The 27,337-nt window shown below is 33.2% G+C and overlaps 1 protein-coding gene across 3 annotated transcripts in view; it reads right to left on the bottom strand.

Annotated features, from left to right (window-relative positions):
* The window catches only part of psq (BTB-domain-containing protein pipsqueak), a 76,382-nt gene that overhangs the window by 15,425 nt on the left and 33,620 nt on the right, over window positions 1-27,337 (bottom strand). For all 3 annotated transcript variants that reach the window (XM_075370036.1, XM_075370034.1, XM_075370035.1), the window contains 4 exons: window positions 26,710-26,973; window positions 24,048-24,177; window positions 17,184-17,296; window positions 5,774-5,864 (listed from right to left, as the gene is read on the bottom strand). In XM_075370036.1, coding sequence (XP_075226151.1) covers window positions 5,774-5,864; window positions 17,184-17,296; window positions 24,048-24,177; window positions 26,710-26,973 — 598 coding nt within the window. The remainder of the gene's footprint in view (window positions 1-5,773; window positions 5,865-17,183; window positions 17,297-24,047; window positions 24,178-26,709; window positions 26,974-27,337) is intronic.

Raw genomic sequence — 27,337 nt, forward strand, 5'->3', positions numbered from 1 at the left:
AATACTGGAGGATATGATTGAGGAACTGCCTGACTCCAAGGCATCAGAAGTTATTAAAATTAAAAATTCTAAAAAGAAAAACCAAATCACCTATAATTAATTTTATATATTTATATATTATTATTATTATTATGCTTTTACGGCCAACATGGGACCACTTAAGTCAATATTAGTTGGATCTTTTCTGAGAAAAGCGTGTTATTTTACTCTTCCGAGCTGCCCAGTATTTCTTCATCTTTTTTATTGATATACATATATATAATTAATTATATATATATATAAATATCTGTAATTCTGTACCTAAATACAGTTACCTTCATTTATGAACATTATCCAGTGGAACGTTCATGCTCTTCCTGCATTGAAGATGTTAGAATATTGATACGTGCAAAAGAACCTTTAATAATATGCTTCCAAGAAATGCACCTTCTACAAGATACAGTAACATTCAGGGGCTATTTCTATGACTGTAAGACTGTCTCATAGACAGTAGATAGAGCAGTGAGGTTGCTGTCTTCATGCAGGTCGGGGTATCAGCTACAAGGATATGACTAACTACCCTCATCCCTGCAGTCGTCATAAAAAATCTCTGTCCCTTTCAAATGCCCTGATATTTCCAGAACATACAGTTTCCGACAAAGAAGATCTTCCACTGACCATCTGGTATCACTGGAAAGAGCTATCCAAAATGCCTTTCTGCTCCATCAACATCTTGTCGCTATTTTCCTTGACATCAGGAAGGCTTTCAACACAGCCTGGCGATGTGGTATTCTAAAGAATGGGGAGTTTTATTCTAAAGAATGGGGAATTTTAAAGAATGGGGAGTCGCGGACAATATGCTTGCCTTTATTAGGGGTTTCTTAAATGACTGAACTTTCTATGTTTGTGTTGGAGATTCTGTGTCGAGTAGAATCACCTTGGAGAATGGAGTGCCTCAAGTGTATTAAGTACCACCTTGTTTATTATAGCCACCAACAGTTTCATTAAATCTGTGAAAGCAACTGTTTCATGTTCTTTATTTGTAGACGATTTTGTTATATATATTATATATATACATAAATCACAACCTGTTTAACAGCTGCAGCTGAGATTATATATCTCGCCTTGAGGCTTGGGCCTCACGGCGGTTATGGGCTTCAGGTTCTCACATGAGAAAGCAAAATGTGTAGTCTTTCCTCACATGTTACCCTTTTATTCCACAAGTCCTTCTCAATAGAGAACAAACTGCTACCTCTCCTGACCTTAAATTTTTTGGTCCGCTTTTTGAGTCATCTTATATGGACCAAGCATAAAAAGTTAAAAGTGAGATATTTAAAGATTCTAGATATGCTACAAGTCTTAGCAAGCAACAACACCAACAAGTGGGGAGTGGACCAATCATATGTTATGTTTTTATTATTCTTTAGTTTGGTGCCATTTGGATTATGGTTGCATTGCCTACCCTTTAGTAGTCACATTTTGCTTAAGATGCTGGCTGTTGTACACCATGCTTTTCTTCATCTCATTACAGGTGCCTTTAAATCATTGATTCTCAAACTTTTTCACCCACCACCCACATTGAGAATCAGAAATTTTCTAGCACGGCCCTCAAAATTTTTAAACTTACCACCTGTTAAAAATAATAATTGCAATTGCTGTTTTCAAGATGCATTTTTAAAAACAGCAATTAAAGGGTTTTTATCTACCTTTATGACAAATTGTGAAGTCTTTAATGTAGCGTTGGATTTTGTACTTTGTCTATGTTGTACCAACATATTGAAATCTTTAACGATTGAGACTGTAACATGATCCTGGGTTAAGCTGAGAACGGGTGATACATGTTGCACTCTCATTAAAGATTTCAATAACTTGGCACAAAATGAACAAAAGCCAAAAAACTGCAATACATTAAAAGATCTCACAATTTCTCATTAAAGCTACATCAGCTAGATCAAAACCTTTTAATTTCCACAATTATTTGTATCAATACATTGCTCAGATCGGGAGATATGCAGCATTAATGACAAAAGTAGCCTTTTCTTTTTAAAGTGAATATTTCAGTTCAGAAAAATCATAGACATACAAAAAAAGAAATTAAAACTAAAGTCTTAAGCTTTTAAACAATTTTAATGCAGTTTACTATAAAAATTTCATTTCACCCACGCACTTGATCAAACTCAAAGAAAAACAATCAAATTTTGAAAACTTTTCTTCTCACAGATTTTTTTTTTAAATTTTATGATATTTGAAATTGATGTATACTGTCAGTCAAAAAGTAGATTATTCAAACTTTAATTTTTTTTTATTCATCTCTAAACCTCTTGGTTGCAAAGTTAAAGTAGTTTGAATACAATAATTTTTTATCATAAAATATAGGTGTCCCTTTAATTTTTTGTACTAGTGTAGTAGGTATTGAAAAATCAGGAAAACATAATTTTTGCCTTTTTTTAATCAGCCATAGCCTTCCTAAACTGCTTGAATGCCTGTTATTTTCTGTAGGCCTTCTACTGCCCCCCCCCCCCCCTAAAGGCCTCTAGCGCCTACAAGGGGGTGTTATCACCCACTTTGAGAATGAATGATTTAGATCAAGCCCTGTCACAAGCATACTTGTTGATTGTAGTGAGCCATCACTTTGGGACAGACAGAACTAGCTGCTAGCATCTTACTCTGCCCTTAAAGGGCAACAAAATCACCTAGTTTTTAAAGCTGTCCTTGCAAACCCTCGCTTACAATGGTATGAAGGTCACCCATATAATACAGCAATGGGTGTTCTTACCCGACGCTGACTCTACCTTTAAGATTTGACACATTCTATTTTCCCAACCTATCCCTGTTTATATCCTCTATGGAGACTCGACCCCATAAATTTTAATGCTGACCTTGTCAAACAATAAAAAATCAAATCGTCTTTCAGCAGATGTTTTAACAACTTCTATTCAAAACAAACCCAGATGTAGTAGTGTACACAAATGGTTTGAAACAGAATGATACTGGCGCTTTTGTTGTATGTGATGGAACCTATTGTTCAGTCTACCTGGTATTACAAGTGTCTAGTGTCTACAATGCTGAACTACACGCCATCAATAAGGCTTAATATCATTCATCCAAAATACTGTCACATCCTTATTAACAGCAATTCATTTAATGTACTCAAAGCTTTAGAAGATTTGTATTCTAGACACCCATCGTCACCAAAATTCATAACGCAATTGCAGAGTTGAACCATCACAACAAACAAGTAGTTTCTGCTGGATCCCCAGCCATGTAGGAATCCCAGATAATGAACATGCAGATTCCAATACTAAAGATGCATGTAGCAATCGTCTTTCACCACTCGCATTACTTCTAACCATTTTATTAAGTCTGTTAAACAAACTCTTTGAGAAAGGTAACAAGGTGACTGGATTGCTACAGTAGATAATAAACTCCAATATATCAAGGATACCGTGCTGCCATGAAGCTCTTAAAGCTCTAATAACCATCGAGAGGAGGTTACCATATGCTGTTTTCAAATAGGGCATACCAATCTTAAACATGGGCACCTAATTAATCAGACACCTGTTTGTGTTTATTGTAACTACCAACTAACAATACACCACATCCTTGTGGACTGCATGTGTTATATGGCATTGCATTGGAAATTTAAATTAGGAGCTACCATCTGAAATATTCTAGGAAACAATCTGAGGATGTTATTGAATATCTTGTTGTTTCTTAAAGCTGGACATTTATATTTGATTATCTAATACTTATTATAATACATTTTCTTAGTATTTTATATTGTGATTTAACTTTTCCTATTATACCTGTGTTATTGTGCAGTATGTTAGTTAATTTTATTTTTTCTGTTATTTAGTTTATATATTGTTATACTTTGTGCATGTGTTACAAATTAATTTATATATTGTAAAATCATTGCTTTCAGACACTAAAAACAAACCTTCATTGAGCGATCAAAAAAAAAAAATTGACCTGCTAATAAAACAAAGGTTTTATTAGCAGAACAGAATCCTCATTGGTGACAAAACATGGATCCACCATTTTGAGCCAAAGAGTAAATGGCAAAGTATGGCATGGAAACATCCAAAATCACCTATTAGGAAAAAGTTGAAAAGCTTAAGCATCAATAAGAAAATTACTGTTAAAAGTTTTTTTGACACTCACAAGCGCAGCACTACAGCATTATCAAAAAAGAGGCACAACAATAAACAATGAAATACTTACTGAAAATATGAAGCTTGCAATCTGAAGCAAACACTGAGGAAAACTGTTAAAACAAAAGCACTGTTTTGTTGCAAGAAATTCCCTTCCAGATACTGTTGCCCACTTAGAAAAAAAAATCAAGTTTGAGGTATTGGCTTACTCTCCATATAATTATGATTTCACACCTTACATATCACCTGACTGGTCTACTAAGGAGAACATTAAGAGGCCATCAATTCATTTCTGACCAAGAATTGAAGTGATGCAAACTTTTACATACTGATGAGATTTCTGACTTGTTTCACAAGCAGAAATATTTTTTTTGAGGGCATAAAGAAGCTTGGGCAATAATAATAGTGTGTTGAAAAGCAAAGATAGATAATATATTGATAAATGCCAGTTTTTTTATTTTTATTGAAACGAAGCTGCACTGCTATGATTATTATATATTAATTTGTATATTAACTTTGTATGAATTTTTTAACGTATTATATTTTTTATTAGAAATTTTCTTCATTGGTCTTATTCACAAGGTTATCTTAATAACTGAGGAAAAATTCTGTACTCTGAAAACATGCAATTATATTGTGGTATACATGTACATGCATAATTAGGCCCTTCTATACACTATAACACAGTGTAACGTGTATATCCTGAGATGTTCCATATACACGATATAGTAAATATATTATATAACCTTCTGTGAGACCAAACATTACTGTATTAATAGAAAAAAATATCACGTCAAGAGTAGGTATTTCTTTGTTTTCATTTATTTTATTCTTTCTGTTACGGATTGAAGCCCATCATTTAGTTGCTGTTTTTTTTAGAGCCTGAAACAAACTCTTTTACAACAAATTATTTAAAGCCTTACTTTTGGAAAACAATAATTTGGACTGTATAAAAGTAGTCTGGAAGATTATAAAAAAATTAAATATAAATATTAAAATATAGAATATAAGGTATTACCTTAGGCCCCTCAATTACTGTACCTTAGTACAGAAAATCTTGTTAATTTTTAAGGTTATTGGTAAGCTAACAATAGTTTTTTCTGAAGTAGTTAAAAATAATTAGTTTTTAGAAAATCATAATCACCATAAAAATGATTTTTCTATAACTTTCATAGGTTAAAATATGTAACAGCACCCCTCCTCCTTTAATGTGGACCTCTTATTTCTGGCATTTTTTTAAATTAATCTTTTTATATAAAAAAAAATTATGCAACTAACTTGTTGCACTTTTTTCAATAATTTAATCTGAATTTACATCTTAAGTATTTCCAGGTATTAAGGTTCTTAAGTCAGATAAACTTGATTATAGGTGACCCAATATCATCACCAATACACAGCAATACTTTTAACAATCTTTCAAAAACCCAGTTTCCCCAAATTATACCTATCTTAAAACATCAATATTATCTTTTAAACTTATTAATAAAAAAAGACAACTAATACTAAAAAATTAAACTTAACAAAAATTCCAGTTTACATTTACAAAATGTAAAATTAGTTTACTACGTTGAAAATGCTTTGGACAAATCATGAAAACAGTTATCTTACTGAAAAAGAATTAATGACATATTGAAACTAACCTGCATGAGAAGATGTGGAAGGTATCAGCCCCAATAACTCAGGAGTTATCATCATTGTGTGCATTGTATGTTCCTCATCCACACCAACCCCCTGTGTAAAACAATTGCCAGTTGTAAAAACATTTTTTATTCAACATAATAAATTTTTTATTTACATAGATTGTGTAATTGGATGAATCGAATAATAATAAATAATATTAAACCACTAAACATATGTATATATATATATATATACTAAAAGTAAAAAACAAAATTCTAGCAAGAACTAAAAAAAAATTCCTTAAACATGGTTTCTGCTAAAAATTATGTAATAAAAAAAAATAAATAAAATTAATAAATCCAACTTAAGTTGGATTTATTTATTTTTAACTAAAAAGAAACTGAAGAACTGATAATCAACATTCCATTACGTACGCATCTACATACAAGAATCATAACATGACAAAACAGCACAGATCACTAAACCAAACCTGTCTTGAAGTAAATCAGCAAACAAGTATGAATTCTCATTATCCAAAAGGAAAATCTATCTAACATTTTATTTAGCAAGAAAGATACTTCCACACCCCACACAGTTCTAGGAATGAATGAGGCTTTTCCTTCAAGAAGCCAAAGCCTAAGTCTTACCTCAGGAGGTTCTTTAGTATTTGGAGAAAAAATAATTTGTTGTATTATATATTTAAGCTGGTCATGCAAAAATTGTTATTATCATTATTGTTGTGGTTATCAGTAATATTCTGCAAACATTTAGATCTCCCAAAGGATTGTTGTCCATTCCTGGAATGACCTAAGGTACTGGGGAAGTACTTAGTTGGAATTATTTGCCTAATATTACAGATAGATTTATCTCTTTTACTTCTTCATTTGTTCTTTTCCATTACCCTTGATACGTTCCTCCCTGGTGGTTACTGCTGGGCTACTGTGGGTAACTGGTTTGCTCACTAAAGTTATAGAAGGTAGAGATTACTTTTGAATTATTACATCCTTGGTATCTAATTGGGTTTTAACAGAGTAGCTGTATAAGAAGCTTTTTCCTGCATAGTGGCTAAAAAAAAAAAAAAGGCCAATCCTGGAGCTGAGGTGCATATCAGGTAAAAGTGGGTTTTCTAGTGCAAGAGAATGAATTCTCATATTTACTAGATATACCTCTTTTATTAAAGTTAAAGGATTTATCACAAATATTTTTTTTTTAAATTAGGTGGTTTAAAATTGTAGATTACATAATAACAGATTTCAATTTTATTAATAAAAATAAGTAACAAAAGAATAAATTACCAAAAACTAAATGGAACTGAATTAAATAAATAAATTTATACATTTTGCTAATGTATAGAGGATGACAGGTAAAAAGAAAGCTCAACCTGAGAATATAAGATTGTGTTAACTCCTAAGAAACTGTGTTTTACCAAGAAAAATAATTTTACCAAAATAATTAAGTACAAAATATTTTAAATATAATTAAATAAAGTCTAAAAAATGAATCTTCAACCAATAAGATTTTAGACAGTTTCCAAACACTAGCTTTCAATCAAAGCAAGAAAACATGTTATATTATCATTATTTCATCTTACTACTGATGCAAAATCTTATAACTTAACAATTAAGATATGAATAAAAGTTGAAAAATGGTTAATCTCTATAATTTATACAGAAAGGCTAATGGAATAGACAGAATACCTGTAGAATTACTGTGCAGTGCAGGCGAGGAAGCGATTGATAGATTATACAAACTGGTGTATAATATTTATGAAAATGGGGAATTTCCATCAGACTTCAAAAAAAGTGTTATAGTGATGATACCAAAGAAAGCAGGGGCAGATAAATGTGAAGAATACAGAACAATTAGTTTAACTAGTCATGCATCAAAAATCTTAACTAGAATTTTATACAGAAGAATTGAGAGGAGAGTGGAAGAAGTGTTAGGAGAAGACCAATTTGGTTTCAGGAAAAGTATAGGGACAAGGGAAGCAATTTTAGGCCTCAGATTAATAGTAGAAGGAAGATTAAAGAAAAACAAACCAACATACTTGGCGTTTATAGACCTAGAAAAGGCATTCGATAACGTAGACTGGAATAAAATGTTCAGCATTTTAAAAAAATTAGGGTTCAAATACAGAGATAGAAGAACAATTGCTAACATGTACAGGAACCAAACAGCAACAGTAACAATTGAAGAACATAAGAAAGAAGCCGTAATAAGAAAGGGAGTCCGACAAGGATGTTCCCTATCTCAGTTACTTTTTAATCTTTACATGGAACTAGCAGTTAATGATGTTAAAGAACAATTTAGATTCGGAGTAACAGTACAAGGTGAAAAGATAAAGATGCTACAATATGCTGATGATATAGTAATTCTAGCCGAGAGTAAAAAGGATTTAGAAGAAACAATGAACGGCATAGATGAAGTCCTACGCAAGAACTATCGCATGAAAATAAACAAGAACAAAACAAAAGTAATGAAATGTAGTAGAAACAACAAAGATGGACCACTGAATGTGAAAATAGGAGGAGAAAAGATTATGGAGGTAGAAGAATTTTGTTATTTGGGAGGTAGAATTACTAAAGATGGACGAAGCAGGAGCGATATAAAATGCCGAATAGCATAAGCAAAACGAGCCTTCAGTAAGAAATATAATTTGTTTACATCAAAAATTAATTTAAATGTCAGGAAAAGATTTTTGAGAGTGTATGTTTGGAGTGTCGCTATATATGGAAGTGAAACTTGGACAATCGGAGTATCTGAGAAGAAAAGATTAGAAGCTTTTGAAATGTGGTGCTATAGGAGAATGTTAAAAATCAGATGGGTGGATAAAGTGACAAATGAAGAGGTATTGCGGCAAATAGATGAAGAAAGAAGCATTTGGAAAAATATAGTTAAAAGAAGAGACAGACTTATAGGCCACATACTAAGGCATCCTGGAATAGTCGCTTTAATATTGGAAGGACAGGTAGAAGGGAAAAATTGTGTAGGCAGGCCACGTTTGGAATATGTAAAACAAATTGTTAGGGATGTAGGATGTAGAGGGTATACTGAAATGAAATGACTAGCACTAGATAGGGAATCTTGGAGAGCTGCATCAAACCAGTCAAATGACTGAAGACAAAAAAAAAAAAAAAATTTGAATACTTTTCACAGGCTGAAAAAAAATTTAATTAACTTCTAAAACGCAGCATACATATTATAAAGTAACTTTTTTTTTTATGAGCAGACTCTGGGAAATACTTGACAGCCATTTAATTATTAACTCATACTCCTTGTATGTACAAACTTAAACTTAAAAACTTAAGTCCAAGATGTCTCTCTATTAGGAACCAAAACCAAATGATTAATGAAAATAATAACAAGTACAAAAATGGCATTACCCCTCCAAAGTAACAAACATATGTGTTACACAAAATAGGGAGAATAAAGAGTGCAGAGGTTTCATTGGTCTTCTTTACCAATCCTCAAAAGTAAAAAACATAAGTGTTACACAAAATAAGGAAAATAAGAAATGCAGAGGTTTCCTATTGTCTTCTTTACCAGTCAAATACACAGCTGCACGTAAGCATCCTAAGGCCACTGAAATCAGGTGATATTCAGCACTATAAGTGACACTGTTCACCTCAGGAACAGCCAAGAGAACAACATTATTATTATCAAGAGAAATTTTGGAATCTCTTGAAGTTATTAATGTTTATTAATATAGTGGATGATAACCCACATTAAATCTGTTTACTTTTCCTAAACTTTAGTAACCTCTTCTAAATACACATAATTACCTTTAGTGAAACATTTTTTATACCTAGAAATGTCAGTCATAACTGGAAGTTGTTTAGATAATATTTATTTGGTTTTACATTCAGTGTTAGGCAATGTTTATTTACTTGAAGTTTAGAATATTTATTAATGAATAACTTATATAGAACATTTATTAACATTTGTAAACGAAATATTCTTGAAAACAAAGATGTAAAACTACATGTTTGCATAGAAGGAAAGGAACAAACAATTATGACTTCATTTTTGTACCACGGAAATAACCTTCAAGATCCTTGTGGGAGACCTAATTCAGGGATCTAGCAACCCTGCTCAAGCAAATTGTCGATTCCTCTTACCTTCTACCAGCAATTCAACCCTTTCATCCTAACTAAACCTTATTTTGTTTTTCTACATTTTTCTTTCTTTTGGATAAACATGACTTGGTAGCCACAATTAAGACAATATTTCAAAGTAGGGGATTGACTCCAAACAAAATCCTCCAGCTTGAAGCAGTGAGGAAGCAGCCCTATCACTAAACGGAACTAATATAAGATTTATATCATAACCAAAGGATATTCTGTTACTCAAAAGTGTCAAAATAAAGTCCCAGCACTTGATAGCATTAAACAGGAAATCCTTTAAAAAAGTTAGCATCATTTAGAACATTACAAGGGTGAACACAAAATGAAGAGAAAGAACAAAGAATGCAAATAATATTGTAGACAGAGTATATGAGGTGTGATCAAAAAGAATCCAACCTTACTCACGACAGTTGTAGTGCAGGAGGGGGCCATTGTGGAATGTGACCTTGATTCATAATGGTTGTGAATGATTCATTCTTTTGCTGCTATTATAGCCAGTCACTGCTTGCAAATGAAAACGTGTGAACAGAGACTGCCATGTTTTCATTGCAGTTTAAAATGACTGAAAGGCTGAGCAGAGAATCTGAATTAAATTTTGTCAGAAACTTGGCAACATACAAGTACAGATAATAAGGAAGATTCAAACAGTCTTTGGTGATCAAGCTATGGATGTCACACAAATTAAAGTGATAAAATGCCATTTCCAAGATGGCCAAAGTATGTCAAAAATGACAAACGCTTTAGCAGATCTTCCACCAACAACAATCCTGCAAAGAATCAGCCAAGTTCGACAGATTGTGATGAATGATCATCTATAAACATCTTGAAGATGAAATAGGAATCTCATTTGGCTCAGTGCAATCCTATTTTAACAGATCTCAGGATGCAGCATATAGCAGCAAACTCCGTACCAAAACTTCTCACTTATGAACAAAAGGAGAACCAATTGCAAATTGCACAAGACATGTAAAGTGCTAATAGTGATCCCAATTTTAATAAAAAAAAAAAATAATAACTGAGAGGTGAAACATGGTTCTACAGCTATTGTCCCTGAGACAAAGGTACAGTCATCCTACTGGAAAACTCAAAGTTTTCTGCAGCAAAAGAAATCCAGGTAATCACAACGCAAAATGAAGGACATGCTGACAGTCTTTTTTTTTATTATCAATGCATGGCTCATCACAAGTATACTCCTCAAGGACCAACTGTCAATAAAGAATACTACATAATTTTTCTTCGATAGCTTAGAGACGCTGTTCAATGCAAGAGGCAACAGCTTTGGAAAAACAGCAACTAGAAAATTCATCATGACAACACTCTAGGTCAGCAATACATTTTACCCAAAAAGTCTTGGCAAAACATGGAACTGAACCGCTAACACAGGCTCCTTACTCACGATACATGCCTACCTGCGATTTTTGGCTCTTTCCTAAGCTTAAAATTCTACTAAAAAAAAAGAGATTTGAAGACAAAAGAATTGCGATGTGAGGTCTTAAGGTGGTCACTAAAAATTACCATATAAATGTGAAAGATTCTTCCAACAATGGAACCATCACTGGGATTAGTATGTTACATCAGAAGGGGTCTACATTGAAGGAGACATGTCACTGAACTAAACAGATTAAGATTTTTTTTGTTTGTTTGTTTTGTTTGTTTTTATAAACCAAGCTTTCTTATTTTTATAAATCAACTCATAGATATTGATACCTTTTCATAAACCAAAAAGAAATGGAAGGAACATTATAATTACACGTAGAAGATTTTACCATGAATGTAAAGAAAATGATCAGATTAAAAAATCTACTTGCTTGTTTAAAGTAGAATGCAAGATCAGCTGTGTTATTGTTTTACTGACAATATTGAAAGAAAAGGTAAGGAAAGAATGTGAGATGAAACGGAAAAATTTAATAAAAAGTTGTACAAGGAAGTAAACTGGTACAACGATCATTTATTATTTTTGGACACCTTAAAAGTCTAATTGAGAATCAAGGTTTATCAAGGAAGTAGTGTAAACTACTGCTTCCTGAAGTGAACTAACTATGAAAATGGATAACTGCTTAGGAATCGTCAACTTTCAACTACTTAAAAATAATTAATTCCTTACTTAACTAAAATGAAACAGATTTACTTGGGTAGTCACAGGCAACTGATCAATAATTACGATAATAGTTCACGATAATCTAAATTCATTACTGAAAGGATATTCTTATGTGTAGAGCTGCTGCACTGAAGGGCAGCAAAATTTACATGTACACTTTTAATATTATTCAAAATTTCAAGATATAATTTCAAATAAAATGAAAACAATATTTTTTAATGTAATAGATATAGACTTTAATGCCAACTGATGATACAGAATACCATTAAACTAGTTTTTGAAAATTAATATGGAAAGTTTAACTTATCTAATTATTGTGATGTCTATATTTCATGTAATGTTAAATTAAATTTAACCATGTGATTTTATTTAAACCACTTATTGTAAAACAATAGAAAATAAAACAATGTGTGGTTTTATTTTAATGATGCAGTATACTGTTAATTTTTAATATTCTTAGTATTTTTAATATTTTTATTTTAATGTGAATTTAATCAAATGAATTCAATTATGAATTTGCGAGATCCAGGAACCCGCAAAAGTACTATCATGATAAAATTAAGGTAAGAAACGCCTCATCTCAATTGTAAGAACAATTGTGGTGGTTTATGTTAGTAGAATTTATAATACATAATTTAACAGTACAGAGGAATTATATGAATTTAAAAGATTAATTTCAGTAAAGTAATATATATACTCATATGTACGATGGCGGTTTTTTTTTCAACCTTGGATCGTGCATCTAAGTAAACAGGTGAAGCCACATCTGTGTGTTATGTGATTGTGCTGGCCGCCACCACAACCTCTGCCATTTCCGGCTCCATTGCATCAGTCTGAGCTGAGCTATGGGCAATTGAACATGGCCACTATGATGGATGCTCCCATCAAATGTGAGTTGCAAAGTCTGATATGTTTTCTACAAGCAGAAGAATGTAGCGCTGCTGAAATCCATTGCAGAAAAAGCCTAGTGGATGATTGCAGAAAAAACTTTATAAGTGATGGTAGTGTACAGGAATGGTGTAGGAAATTTAAAGAAGGGAGAATGGACGTCCATGACAAAGGTGAGCAAGGACACAAGTCTGTCACTACTGTACGCCTGATTGAGCGTGTTGATGATTTTGTCTGAGACAGAGGTTTACGATAAGTGGACTTTCTGCAGAAATCCCACAAAATTTCAAGGTCTTCTTTAAATTCCTTTTTCCTTCAGAAAAAATGGGACCTTGAAATTCAAGGTCTTCTTGCTTGTCGAATTTAATGATCATAAAACTGCTGAGCATACTGATATGTATTACTAATCATTAAAAAAAAAAATCTTAGAAGAGCTATAAAATAAAAAAATTATGTAGGATGCTACTCTGCAAAATTTTTTTTTTCCATGACAATGCCCAGTCACACATGGCAAATCAGATAGTGCAGCGACTGGAAAAATTTCAAGTATAATCTTCAATCACCCACCCTAGAGCCCTAACCTAACTTCCAGCAATTATTCTCTTTTTCTTAACCTTAAATAACTGCTTGCATCACAAAAATTTGATGATGACAGTGAACTGAAAGTGACATTAAAGCACAATTTAAGCCATTGGCGGCAGAATTTTTTTGAAGAGGGAACGATGATGCTAGTGAAACACTATGAAAAATACATTAAGTTGAAGGCAGCTATGTAGAAAACTAATAAATATATGTATTTTTTAAATAAGTAATAATGTTTATTCACATATTTCAGTTTTGTTTTTATTTCAAGAACAGACCTTACTTTAAAAACATGCCTCATATTTGGCAAGATTTTTTTATGGAGCTAAGCAACACAATTTCTCATTATAGGGCTGAATAACATTACATTGAATTCAAATATTTCTGGTGGTGGTGATGTGTTGTGTTTGTGTGCGTGCACGTGTGTGTGTTTTTTCCCCTGAAGGGCATCGTATGTTGGTAGACCAGTTAAAGATGAATGAAAATGTTAATTGATACCAAAACTTGTCAATGATCTAATCCAATGATGATTATGACTTTCACTCACTTTAAGGTGGTAATTATGAACTAAATGATATCAGGCTGCATTTTTATATCTTAAACATGTGCATTACATAAGTTGAAAAATCAAGAAAAATACAGTTATAAAAATGTTTTTGAATATATTTTCCTTAATTCAAAATATCACTAACATTAAACAGACACCATACCCACACTACAAATAATTAGCTTTATACTTTAAGTACAGCAATTCTGCCAATATCATCATTTATTTGATCACACAACTGATTAATAGTAAATAGCAATGAAATATAAAAAGCAAAAACATTATAACTGCAATGTGCAGCAGCAAACAATCTCACTCACTATAAGTGCCAAGATTTACGCAGTATGTCAAGCATCTCTGCTCCTTGTTAACGGTGAATGTTACATGAGGAGTATAGTTTGTAACAGCAGCTCATCTCTTTTCACTTTTATTTTCCAGAAACAAAAAAAGCCAGTCATTCAGAAAAAATTTCTGAACTTTTTAGCTATGGGATTAAATACAACTGTTTAAGAGAAATGGTAGATAAAAATTATTTTACGTTTCCTTTGTTATTCACCAACAGTCAATAGAAGAAAAAAAATTATATTTTCAATTATTAATAGTGACCCACTATAACATTCCTGAAAGAGAGACAGGACTTACATCTGCCATGCCTTGGAGCATAAGTATCCCCAAGTTAGTAAAGTTTAAATACATCTAAAACAAAACTATGTGTAAGAAGCATGTAAAACTCTAAACCTACCCAAACACATTGTTATAGCAGATATATGTATCCTAACTACTGCAAAAAATGAAAATAACACAATTTAAAAAAAATTATGCATGGAAAAATTTTTATTCTTAAAAATGTTACTATCAGCTCTCTTCACTATATCAAAACACAGTAAACCATTATACGAGGTGCGACAATAACACGCAACAACAACTTACGGTAAGCTTCAGAAGGCTTTTGGAGAGGAGGTTATGTCAAGAGCTCAAGTTTTTCGGTGGCATAAAATTTTTAATGAAGGCAGAACGAATGTTGAAGATGAAGACCGCAGTGGACGACCATCATCAACCTCACAGACAGATGTCAACTTGACCAGGATGCGCGAAATCGTACGATCTGATAGAAGATTAAGCGTGAAAATGATTGCAGAAGAACTCAACATCGATCGAGAAACGGTTCGTCTAATATTAACTGAAGATCTTGGTATGAGAAAGATTTGTGCAAAAATGGTCTCCAAAAATCTCACGCAACAACAGCGAGAAACACGGGAAAATGTTGCAGCCGATCTGTTAGAGCAAACGGAAATCAATCCAGATTTGTTGAGCCGTGTTACCACTGGTGATGAAGGTTGGTTTTTCAATACGATCCAGAGAAAAAACACCAAAGTTTGCAATGGTACTCAAAGGGATCACCCAGACCAAAAAAAGCTCGCATGTCAAAGTCAAAAGTGAAATGCATGCTTGTGTGCTTCTTCGATTCCAAGGGAATCGTTCATAAAGAGTGGGTGCCTCCAGGACAAACAGTTAACAAATATTTCCACAAAGAAATTTTAGAAACACTTCGTAAACGAGTTCTTCGTGTCCGTACCAACATTGCTGATAATTGGATTCTACATCACGATAATCGTGATGCAGAGCAGTATGCGCCATCCCATACTGCTCTGTCAGTACAGCAATTTTTAACCTCAAAACAAACTTCAGTACTACCACAGCCACCTTATTCACCAGATATCGCTCCGTGCGACTTTTTTCTATTTCCAAGAGTCAAAATGGCAGTCAAGGGACACCATTTTCAAATAACACAAGATGTCCAAAAAGCTGTGACGAGCGTCTTGGAGGATATTACAGAAGATGAGTTCCAGAAATGTTATCATCAATGGCAGAAGCGCTGGAATAAGTATGTGCAATCAGAGGGGATCTACTTTGAAGGAGACAACACTAAACATGACAAAAACAGGAAGCAACTTTTTTTTTCACATCAGTCTCATTACTTTATTGTCGCACCTCGTATGTCAAAATAAGCAATTCCAGAATTGATGCAGGAAATTCATGAAATCTGTACACCATTAAAGATACAAACAGGATAAGAAAAACATTGGTACTGCAATAAAAAATACTCTAAAATGATGTCTTCATAGGAACATGCTTGATGTGTTCTATAATTAAAGTTCAACGTGTTCTAATTTCAAGGAGATGAGAAGTGTTAGCTTCCACCAAAATGGTGGTCACACAGGAGATAAATGGTTTAAGATATTTTCAATGCTATATTTCTCAGCTAGATTTTTGAAGAAACATCTTCACCTACATCCCTCTCATCAACATTGCCAAAAATAAATTTAGAATTTTTCTTAACAGATTGATTTCACATCAATGACAGGATTTATTCAATACAAGTACGTGATAATATATATTGAGGGAAAAATTAACAATTGTCACTGCACTGAAGTCATTTGATAACAGTTATAAAGAAAATGAATATTGGTTAGATATGCTTAGCCATATTCTGCACACGTGAGAATATTTCTTAATGCAGTATGAAAAACTTGATAAATTTTCATATATTATTCCTTCCGTATTTGTTTTTTTCTATTGATAATGATGTTCTATAATAATAACTTTCTAAATGATATAACCACTTTTTGAGCACAATATAGTTTAAATAACCACAGAGATTAATCTTTTATAGATTATGTAAGGAAAATCAACAGTACAGATGCAACTAATACTTTATTACTATAAATACTAAGGGTAAAGCTTGCAACTAAACTGAACATAATAAAAGAAAAAAATCACATGTCCATAAAACCTTTCTTATAATAATTCATTAATTACTGTAAGCAAATATTAAGTAAAATTTAATTATAAAACATTGTTTTACTCAAAATAATTTGAAAAAAAAAAGGTTTAAAAAAAATAAATCACAATAAAAAATATTATTTTAAATTAAAAATGATTGTTTAATAAAAATATTATTTTAATGTAATTTAAACAAAAATTAGAATTTTAATTATTGTATATAAAAAACTGATTTAAATTTGGTAAAAAAAAATATTTTTAACTATAGCAAATTTTATTTAATTTTTTTGGAAATAATATTTATTTGCAGTAACAAAAAAATTATTCATTTACTTAAACAAATAAAAACTGGAATACCAATACTACTACTTCATATCAAACCAGTTACAAATAACCGTATTTCTAACCCTTTCAGACATGTGGCTATCAATGTCTAGTGTTTCAGCTTGATCCATTGCTCTTAAGGTCTCAAATTTCACCTTAACATCCTTAACTTCATCTGCCCTCATTCCACCTCCATCTGTAACAATAAAAATATAAATCAAAATTATTGCAATCAAGAAGGGGTATTATACAAATGTTAATGATTTTTCACAATGATACTGTAAAAACCATCCTTTTAATGTGTGGAAACTTTTTTTTAAAGATGTGATTTCCAGGAACAATAAGTGGTTTCAGTTTAATGAACGTTTCTTTAGAGATTGATTAGCAATAAGAATAAATGACCTAGTTTTACCTAGTAGATTCAACGGTCAGAAGTTTGGGTTTTTGTCTGTTCACAGGTAGAAAAAAAATCCTTGGGCAGTGCAATAGGCATATAGAGAGAGCATTACTCCCACTAAGTACAGAAGCATCAGCCCTAATTCCTACCAGAAACATGAGCACCATCCATCCACCCTGCTAATGCATGATGCCACAAATGAAACATGTGGCTACCTAACTCCTACAGCACTTGCCCTAGGAAGAAAGAATAAAGCATGTAGAAAAGTGTGTGAAGAGGAAGAGAACAATCAGAAGATTGAAGAGGAAGGCAGAGGGGCTGCAGGTATCATTTACTCTGGACTATAATATAAAGTTACTTTCAACACAATGAGAAATGATTTCACTTGATAAACTTTTATCTTACTAAAATAAAATTAACTTTTTGCGATCTTTTCATTTGTTTGCCAATTTATTAACATTTTTTTATAGAAATTAATAGAAAACTAAATGGTTTAGCTGGTATTTCCAAGAATACAAAGTTGTTAGATATAAAATTAAGACTAGCGAAAATTAATCAAAGCAAAAAAATCTTTTTTGAAATTAAAAAAATTATGATATGCCCGATGTATCGTTTTTGCTTTGTCATTTTAATGCTCTGACTTATACTGAATATTGTGAAGCACATTATAATTTTACAGTAGGAAAATGTTTTTATTCTGTGGAAAGAGATTAAATGTAAATTAATTAGTGCCATGAAATTTTCACTGTTTATGAAATATAACATTAACTCTTAAGATAAATCACAAACAATAATGTATGAGTTGTCATACTATTGGCCTGTTTGTTTAGCAAGCCTGAAATCTTAAGAATATCATAAAGTAGATTTTATTGAGCTTTTGTAACCAACATTTATAATCTCTGGTATTTAATTAATAAGAATAATATAGTTGGACATTTTAAAATGTTAAAAAGCCACCTTAAAATGAAACAAAGCTGCCAATATCAAGGCAATAATAATACATAAGCCATTAAGTCAAACTTGTACATTCATACTTGTCTACATAAGCCCCATCTCTCAGGGATATATCCAGCTCAAAATGGAAAGGGGGGGGGGTCGAATTTAACTTCTTTCGTAGAGGAAGGGTAATCTGTGAGAGGAGTGCTGTCAATAATACACAATAACAAAAGGAACAATAAAATATTTATTTAAAAAAACTTCATTTTGCAACAATAGTTTGCAAGGAATAGACGCAAATGGTCTAACTATAGCTTTAACTAATTGCTCCTTGTTAGCAAAAACTCATTTTAGGTGAATGCTTAATACAGCTAACCCATTTAATTTGATTTCAGCAATGGTGCTTCTTAGACATGTTTTAAAACCGGAATTCCCCTTCTCTTTCAATGCCTTCTAAATTGTAGAAAGTTGCACAAGATGAAGTACTTTCACTCCAATGAAACACCTTAATGTTACTCAAATGGAAATTTTCAATGAAAATGCAAGCAATTTATAGAAAATCTGACTTCCTATGATGATATGATGGAATCCAAATAAGGAATTATTAGAGATCTTCTCCAAAATTCAGATGGATTTTTGGCTGGATGTTTGCTTTATGCTTCTGTCGGCCAGCAATCGAAGTGGCAATTATATCAACATTCCAATGCATCCTAATATGAACTGCTTCTTTTAAAACAGCAGTCTGATGTTCTCTGCATCTTCCCGATGAACCTGTAACAAGTCAAAAATAGTTTGAATATGCTGATTGGCTTTAATTATGTCAAGTGTCTTCAATTGAAGTGCATTTGTTACGGGTTCTAGTATAGCAGAATACTTATCAATTAACGCTACTGACACAATAAATAAAAATCTGCATGCCACTGCATACATTTGATAAGCATTTTTTCATGCTGCATTTCCATCTTCAACTAAGGTCTCTAATACATTTATATTCGCTTCTGTATTTCTCTGACCACCTTACACAAGTCCTTTCCCAGTCTTACACAATTTAGGAATGCTAGCAATAAGCTTGCATCATAAAACCGATTCACAAAAAAATGTGATTATCTCCTTGATAGTTCCAACACAGTTTTGAATTTCTGGGATACCGTTTAAGTCGTTTAAGCTTGTGAGAAGAACAATGGAAGTAGAAGGCTTTTTTGTACTTTTGTCTCATGATCGCCTGCACACCTCCTCCTCCTTTCCCAGACATGGTGGAACATCTTTCTCTTTCTCTCTTTTTCTGTTTAGCCTCCAGAACCACCATAATGTATTACTTCAGAAGATGAATGAGGATGATATGTATGAATGTAAATGAAGTGTAGTCTTGTACAGTCTCAAGTCGACCAGTGGAAATGTGTCAAGGCCTACCTCACATGCATATCAAGTTATAGGTTTAAGTTTGTCACAAAATCTTCAATGGCTTTGGCAATACTCACAGCATAAGTCCTTCAAGCTCTACAAAGCCTAAAAATTCTTAAATTTAATTGGCCTTTTCATCGAAGAAACATAATCCAATAGACAGCTGTTCTTTGCCAAAGTATCCACGGTTTCTTCAGCCTAAATGCAAATGGAAACTTTTTTAACCCTTATGACGTGTTCCCTAATTGTAGTGCCAATGATGATGATGTAGTGACATGGATCAATTATTTCATTTTACATGATAGGTAATTAGTACGACATGTTTTTCAGTCAATGCTCAAAATGGTCCTTTAGCTGTGAATCACCTGAGTCAATGTGCAAAATTGCATCAATAAGTACGCCTTTATCCAGATTTTTCCCTCTGAAAGGTAATTCATTTGTACTGGAAAAAATGATGCAGGAGACAATTGAGGATAGTACCTTTTATGTTTTTTCTAATTGTTTTCATGAAGACTGGTAAAGTTGGATGTCAGGTGGAATGCCCTCCATGAATGATTTTGCAGATTCCATGGCAGTCTGATGTTCCTGGGACTGTACATGTGCTTTCCAATAATCATTCATGTCCTTGTACTTAGCAAAACGTCTGATGGAAAAAGAATCTCAACCACCATCATCGTTCTGGCTGACGACAGAAACAACACACAATAATTATAGAAAGCACCTCTGAGTCACTTTGAGTAAGCTAGCCATGGTGAATAAGCTTCCAGCTACCTGATGATTGAATTTCCTTTGGAGGTGTTTGGTATCTGCTGCAAAATCATACTTCTTTGAAGGTACTCAGACATTTTCCAAGATGTCTTTCCTTATCAAGTGGCATGGAACTTGCCAGGTTAACAAATTTTCCAATATCATTTTCATGACTACCATCATCTTCAATTTCACTTTCAGTATTGCAGATTGGTTTGAACCGTAGAAGAAGGCCCTGCAGTCACAGTGTTTGAACAAGAGGTGGTTGTACTCCATGTCCTCATCCTCATCACTGCTGTTAGTATCTGTTTTTCATTTTTAATTCACTGCAAAAAAAAATTAATTAATTTGACCAAACGTTGATATGAACGCGTACATGGCATCTCAATGCATTGGTTTGACAAGGAGGATTCTGACATATTTTGTAAAAATTAATTTTTACCAGTTGAGCTTAATTCAGAGGGAGTTCACACAACAGGAGTAGGAAAGGTTGAGTTTATGTGTAGGCTCTGCTACTTAGATATTTATTTGGTGTAACTTTATCATTACATTATAATTTGTTAGTCGACTATGTTCACTATGATTTGGTTTATGATTTTGTAATTGTTTTAGGGCTTTTGAAATATTTTATTAGTCTTATTTAATATTAATTTGCACAGATAGCCTAAAAGGCTATCTAGGCTAGTTTGGTGGGTAGTTTAAATTTCCTTTAACTGCTCACCAAGGGGTGAAACCAGCATTTATCCGTTTTTGTGTTTTATTGTAGATCTGTTTGTTTAATTGTTTAGTATTACTTCAGTTTCTAATTACTTATTATTAAAGTTAGCTATTATTTTTTTTTTTTTTAACAGCTGTTGATAGCAACCATCTTTATTTGTACATGGTCTATTGGTCAACATCATCAGTGTATGTGGTTTTTTATTGCCCAATTGTTTTTTTTTATGTTTATAGTTTGTTAATTAAGTGTTAATTAACACTTGTGTTTAGTGCATCAACAATGCTTCCTTTTCTGGGGAGGATGAGGCCAGACCAGGGACCTCTGGGACTGCTTGGGTTAACAGGGAGGATTTGATTAATGAGTATCATAATAAGGCAGCTGGGAAGGCAGGGAGTTCAGGTCTTTTGGTCAAAGATTTTGATAAGTTTAAGGCCTTGATTCAGTTCCTTGAAAAACCAAGGGGCACTTCAGGGACTGTACAGAGTAGAATTACTCCTCAATTAAAGTATTTTAAGTCCCTATTGGTATTTTAGGTCCTGTTGGCCCTAGCTGAGGAATACGTAAATTGGCTGCAAAGTCTGTTGAGATCAGGGAAGTGATGGTCAAGGAGATTGTGTCCGTCCCTACTCCTCAGGTGGCTCAGCCACAGCAGAGAAGTTATGCCAAAGTGCTCAAAGAAAAACGGGATGTCAGTCTGCCCTTTAGGCAACCTGAGGTGGTTTTCATTAATATGAAGGAGGAGGCTGCAACAAAATCTACAAAAGAAATGAAGGAAAAGTTTCTGATCCTTCGAAATAAGAGGTTGAGCCTGAGAATTCGAATATATCAAAGAAACTAAAAAGGGATTAGTCGTCGCTGATGACAAAGATACTTTCAAAGTAGTAACTGACTCATTAAAGGTCTGTAAACCCAACTCTTAACACAAGAGGCACCCAAGAGTTATTGTTTACGATATCTGAGGAGGAGGTTTTGAATCTGTACGAGAATAAAACACTCAGATGGATGAGGTGACCTTTAAGTCAGAGTATAACTGTTATTCAAAATAGTTAAGCACAAGGCAGAGCGGTATTATGTGGTTTTTGCGGTGAGTCCAGCACTCTTTAAGAGCTTCATTGCTGAGGGTAGACTATTTCTTAATTTATTGTCTTGCAGAGTAAGAGTATAATTACATGTAGCGATTCTTCAAGTGTTGCCAGTTTGGTCACAGAGCAGTTTTGTAACCAATCAACAGACACTTGTGCACATTGTGATGACGACAAACAGAAGCGCGAGAACTGCCCTAAGAAATTGGAGGGTCCTATGTGTGCAAACTGTAAATGTTTGCGCAAGAATCGTAAGCACTTGTCAGTAGTAAGGATTGTGGATGTTATCAGAGGGCTGTCGATATGTATATTAACTCTATATAGAGTTAGATTTGGACAGTTGAATGCACAGGGTGCTTATACAATTCAAAGTGAATTAGGTGAAGTTGCCCTGCAACGAGGATTGGATGTTCTGTTGCTAAGGCTTCCATACATTGTGTCTAGGAATCTGCCAGGTTTTACCCATTGAAAAACACTTCTGTTATGATTCTGGCAGTATGTTCGCTGTCTTGTGTAGAAGAGAACTAGATTGTGTTTTCATTCGGCAGCTCTCGAATGATCATTATGTTTTAGTTAGGGTGGATTTTCAGAACTTTGATCTATATGTTGCAAGTTCATACTTTCAGTATCGAGACCCTGCTGATTGTCATCGTGAGGTCTGGGAAAAGATCTTGAAGTTCTCTGGTCAGTCCCATCATAATTGGTGTGAATATTAACACCATGTTTCCAATGTGACTGGTGAGTTGCCCACGTAAGCAGATATTGTTGATGGGCATCAGCTTTTTGGGGGAACAAAACACCAATGTCACTGTTGGTAGGTTTATTCCTGCCTATGTCTGTGATTGGAAGATGCGAGGATTGTTCAAGTGATCATCGATTAATTGTGTATGAGATTGTTGGTGGCTTGATGTAACGTTCCTGTTCAGTGAAGTCGATTTCTGTACAGGCATGCAGATTCGACAAGGTTTGTTGATTTTCTGTCAGCTAGGCTCCAAGTTTTAGGTCAGAGTTTGGGGATCCTGGATTTAGAGAACCTAACAAAGAGATTGTCAGTGGCTTTTATTGATGTCGCTGAGAGTTCCTCCCCCCGCCCAAGTTCTGGTCGAGAGAGACTTGCCTCATGGTGGACTAGGGAATTGTCAGATCTGAAACAGACTGTCAGCCAATTACGGAGAGCAAGTCAACTCAAAGGTGAGCCTAAACAGCAGGCAGTGCTTGTTGAAGAGCATAAGGATCAGAGGACCAATATAACAGTTGCCATTTATTATACCAATAACAAGGATTACATGGCTTATTTTTAACATTAATTTTGTTTTGGCACAACCTATTTATTAACATGAAGAAGTTTAATTAAAAAATACTAATTATGTAATTAATCATGCACTTACACACCCAGCCTTACTAATAACCTGCCACCACCAGGTTTAAATATTTTCATTTTTAAAAATGAAACATTAAAATTATATTTAACACTAATGATTTGTATTTTTATGATCTCCAGACAAATCTGCTTAATTAGCAAAAGAAGAATACACTCTACTCATTTGGAACACCTTACTTTCTTAAAATCAGAAAAATAGCAAAAATATTTATGAGATGAATTGATTGAAAAATTAAGAATTATTTAAATATTAATTCTCTAAAATTTTAAAATTACATGACTTACCTTGCAAATCAGAAGATGGAGAACTTGTCTGAAGTTCAATACTAGAGACTAATGTTGCTGTTGGGCCACTAGGTTGTTGAGCATCATTCATTTCAACATCACTTGGCCGTCCTGTTGTCTCCAGAACAACCTGAAATTAATTATTATGTAAGTCATGATTCAAGTCATTCTTGAGTATTACATTTATTATAATTTTCAGCATGAAAATCTATTAATCATATAGAATGGTCTGTCAACCATTTTAAGAGTAAAGAGGTGATTCTGTTAAGAAAAAATATTCTTGCGTTAGCTCATTTTAATGAGTTAGCTCATTTTAAAAAACAAATTTAAAAAAGAAATCTTTTTCGCTCTTTCTTTTATAAAATTATCATAAAAATGACAAAATAAGTTGATCTCAATCTCTACTGAATATACAAGGTTAATTCAAAAATAAACCACAATTTATTTACATAGCTTTATTGACATTAAATACTATTAAAATAAATTATCTTATTTTTGTACATAGTTTCCTTCAACAGAAATACATCTTCTCAATCAGATAGGTAGCTTTCAGATCCCCTCATCAAAAAAAAAAAAACAAGGTCGCTTCTCAATAACCAATTGTCACATAATGCTCAACTGCAGCCTAGTCTCCGAATCTTTCCCCTTCCTAATGCTTCTTTCAGCAAACCAAACATGTGGAAATCAAACAGTGACAAGACTGGACTGTACGGTGAATATTCAAGAGGCGTTCAAAGAATTTTAAAAAGTTTATTGAACACCTCTTGAACATTCACCATCTGAGCTGCTGTATGCAGCCACGCACTGTCATGGAAAAAGAGAACATTGGGAATCAATTGCCAGCATCACTTGTTGCAATAAGCAGTCCAGATGTCACCCAACAACTGGCAATAATATGCCACATTTGCTGTTCTTCACTCATGCAGAAAATCAATTAGTAACATACCTTTTCAGTCCCAAAACATAGTTGTCAGAAGTTTTCCTGCTGACAAGCACTTCTTGGCCTTGATTGGTACCCTCTCCCTACTTTTCCACAACTCCATACTTGTTTTCTTACTTTCTGGAGTGTAGTAGTGGATCCATGTTTCATTGAAGGCCACAATACAGTCTAAAAATACCTCCTCTTCTTCTTCCTCAAAGTGATTCAGAAGTAGCTTTGATGTCTTTCCAGACATTTTTCTATACCTCTATGAGAAGATCTGGAACCATCTTGCTGCATCTAACAGTGTCTGATAACATTGTATGCACACTCCCAGCACTTATGCCCACCTCTGACGCAATTTTAATGATGATTATGCAGCGGTCACCTTCCACAAGTTCACGAATAGCCTGAATGTTGTCATCATTGACACTGATCAGTAGATGATGTTTGTGACTTTCATTCTCCGCTGCATCATAGTCACTTTCTAAATATTTTGGCCCAATCAAACACTTGAGTTTTTAACAGGGTAGCATCTCCAAAAAGTCCCTGGAGTCGAGTCAAAATTTCAGAGGATTTGACATCTTTGTTGGGAGAAATCGGATAATAATTTGTTGGACAACAGGCATTCCACTATTGACTATTCCACTATTTGAATGTAGCCAATGAGTGAGGTTGGCCAGTTGCTCCCTTCCACATATACCAACAACTAGCCACAGCACCCCACCACCACATTCACTACTCTTCCTCAGTTCAAGCAGCAAAATTCCAGTTTATATTTAAAGGACCCTTATAATTACATATCATCAAGGTAACAGATTTAAAAAAAAACCGATCATAAATGTAACAATTAAAAAAAAAAAAAAAATTTCTCATAAATCATAATAAACGACATTCTAAAATTTTAGATCATCCTCACTAATACAAATAGTACATAATTTAAAACATAATGTAAGTTTCTTTAAATCTGCTGTAATTCTTTTATTTAAATTCTAAAATTCTTTTATTTCAAGACAATAAGATATGTATGCAACTAAAAATTCTACCGTATGAAATAAAATCCAAATATCATATCGTACAACAATCTTTAACAATAATACTGAAATAAAATTTTCCTCAACTGAAAATCATTACAAAATCCTGGCCTTTTTACACCATTAATTCCAGCAACAGCAGGACTTAATCACATTAGTCAATCTCAAATAAAACACCCACAGTACATGGCTTTCCATATTCCCATGAAACTAGAAGGTCAAGTAAATGCGAGAGCTGTTCAAAAATTGAATTCCAGCTGCTGAAAATAAACCAGCAAACATTTTGTGGTTTGCAGTAGCAAACATATGTACATACCTCTATGACAAACATAGTGCCACTAGCAATGTATAATCTATCTTATTATATTTCATAAACAATTGTTAACACATCTTAAAGTGTTATAAACTGATATCAGAGTTCTTTAACTATGGTCCACAATATCTGATGATGTCAAGAGAAGTGCTTGAAAATATGGATGATAAATATGTCAAAAAATAATGTTAATACAGGCACTTAACTTGTGTTTATAATAAATCTTTCTCTTTTCTTTTTTTTTAATTACCCAGTTATTAGTCAATTTTACAACAGCTCCATCTTTTCCTAACACAAAGTTATTTACAGATTAACAACAAAGCAAACAAGATATTAGACTCAATTAAATGTTGGATTTAATCAATCAGTGAAGAAAAAATCAACAAAAAAATTCACCTGTTGTGAAGTTGGCATGGAATGTGTGGACATAATGGGTGCAGGACTAGTCATCATAATTCTTGTCTCAGAAGGATGTTGATGTGGATGTGAGTGGGGATGCGTATGTAAAGTTAACTGCTGAGGAGGTGATGTGTGAGAAGAATGGTCATGACCCACTCTACTCTCTAATATAACAACTGGCATTTCACCTTTTTGGTCATCATCAGTCGACGTACCAACAGTAATGCAACCAGATACACTTGGTGGTAACTGCTCACAAACCTAGAAAGAAATCGAATTACACAAAATATTAATAATTCTTAAATGCGTTCTACCAAAAAATTATTTACTAACAAAAAATTTAAAAGATTTTAAACGTAGAAAGTCCTCTGATGGCATGATTTATTTTTATATAACGCTGTAATAGGCAAATAAACTTAATGTACACAGAAGGATCTGGTTATGCTATATAATGATTGTATAACTATAATGGTTACAAATGATCTGATTTAATTAGTCAACAGATTCCAAAAAACAATTCATAATATCTAGTTACTACCAGCATCAAGAAACTAAGGGGTTTCTTGTTGCCTTAGTGAAGCATTAAGTTGAACATACTACTGTAACAATCAAGTACATCAAATAC

Source organism: Lycorma delicatula, chromosome 6 (genome assembly GCF_047948215.1).
Source record: "Lycorma delicatula isolate Av1 chromosome 6, ASM4794821v1, whole genome shotgun sequence".
NCBI classification, from domain to species: Eukaryota; Metazoa; Arthropoda; class Insecta; order Hemiptera; family Fulgoridae; genus Lycorma; species Lycorma delicatula.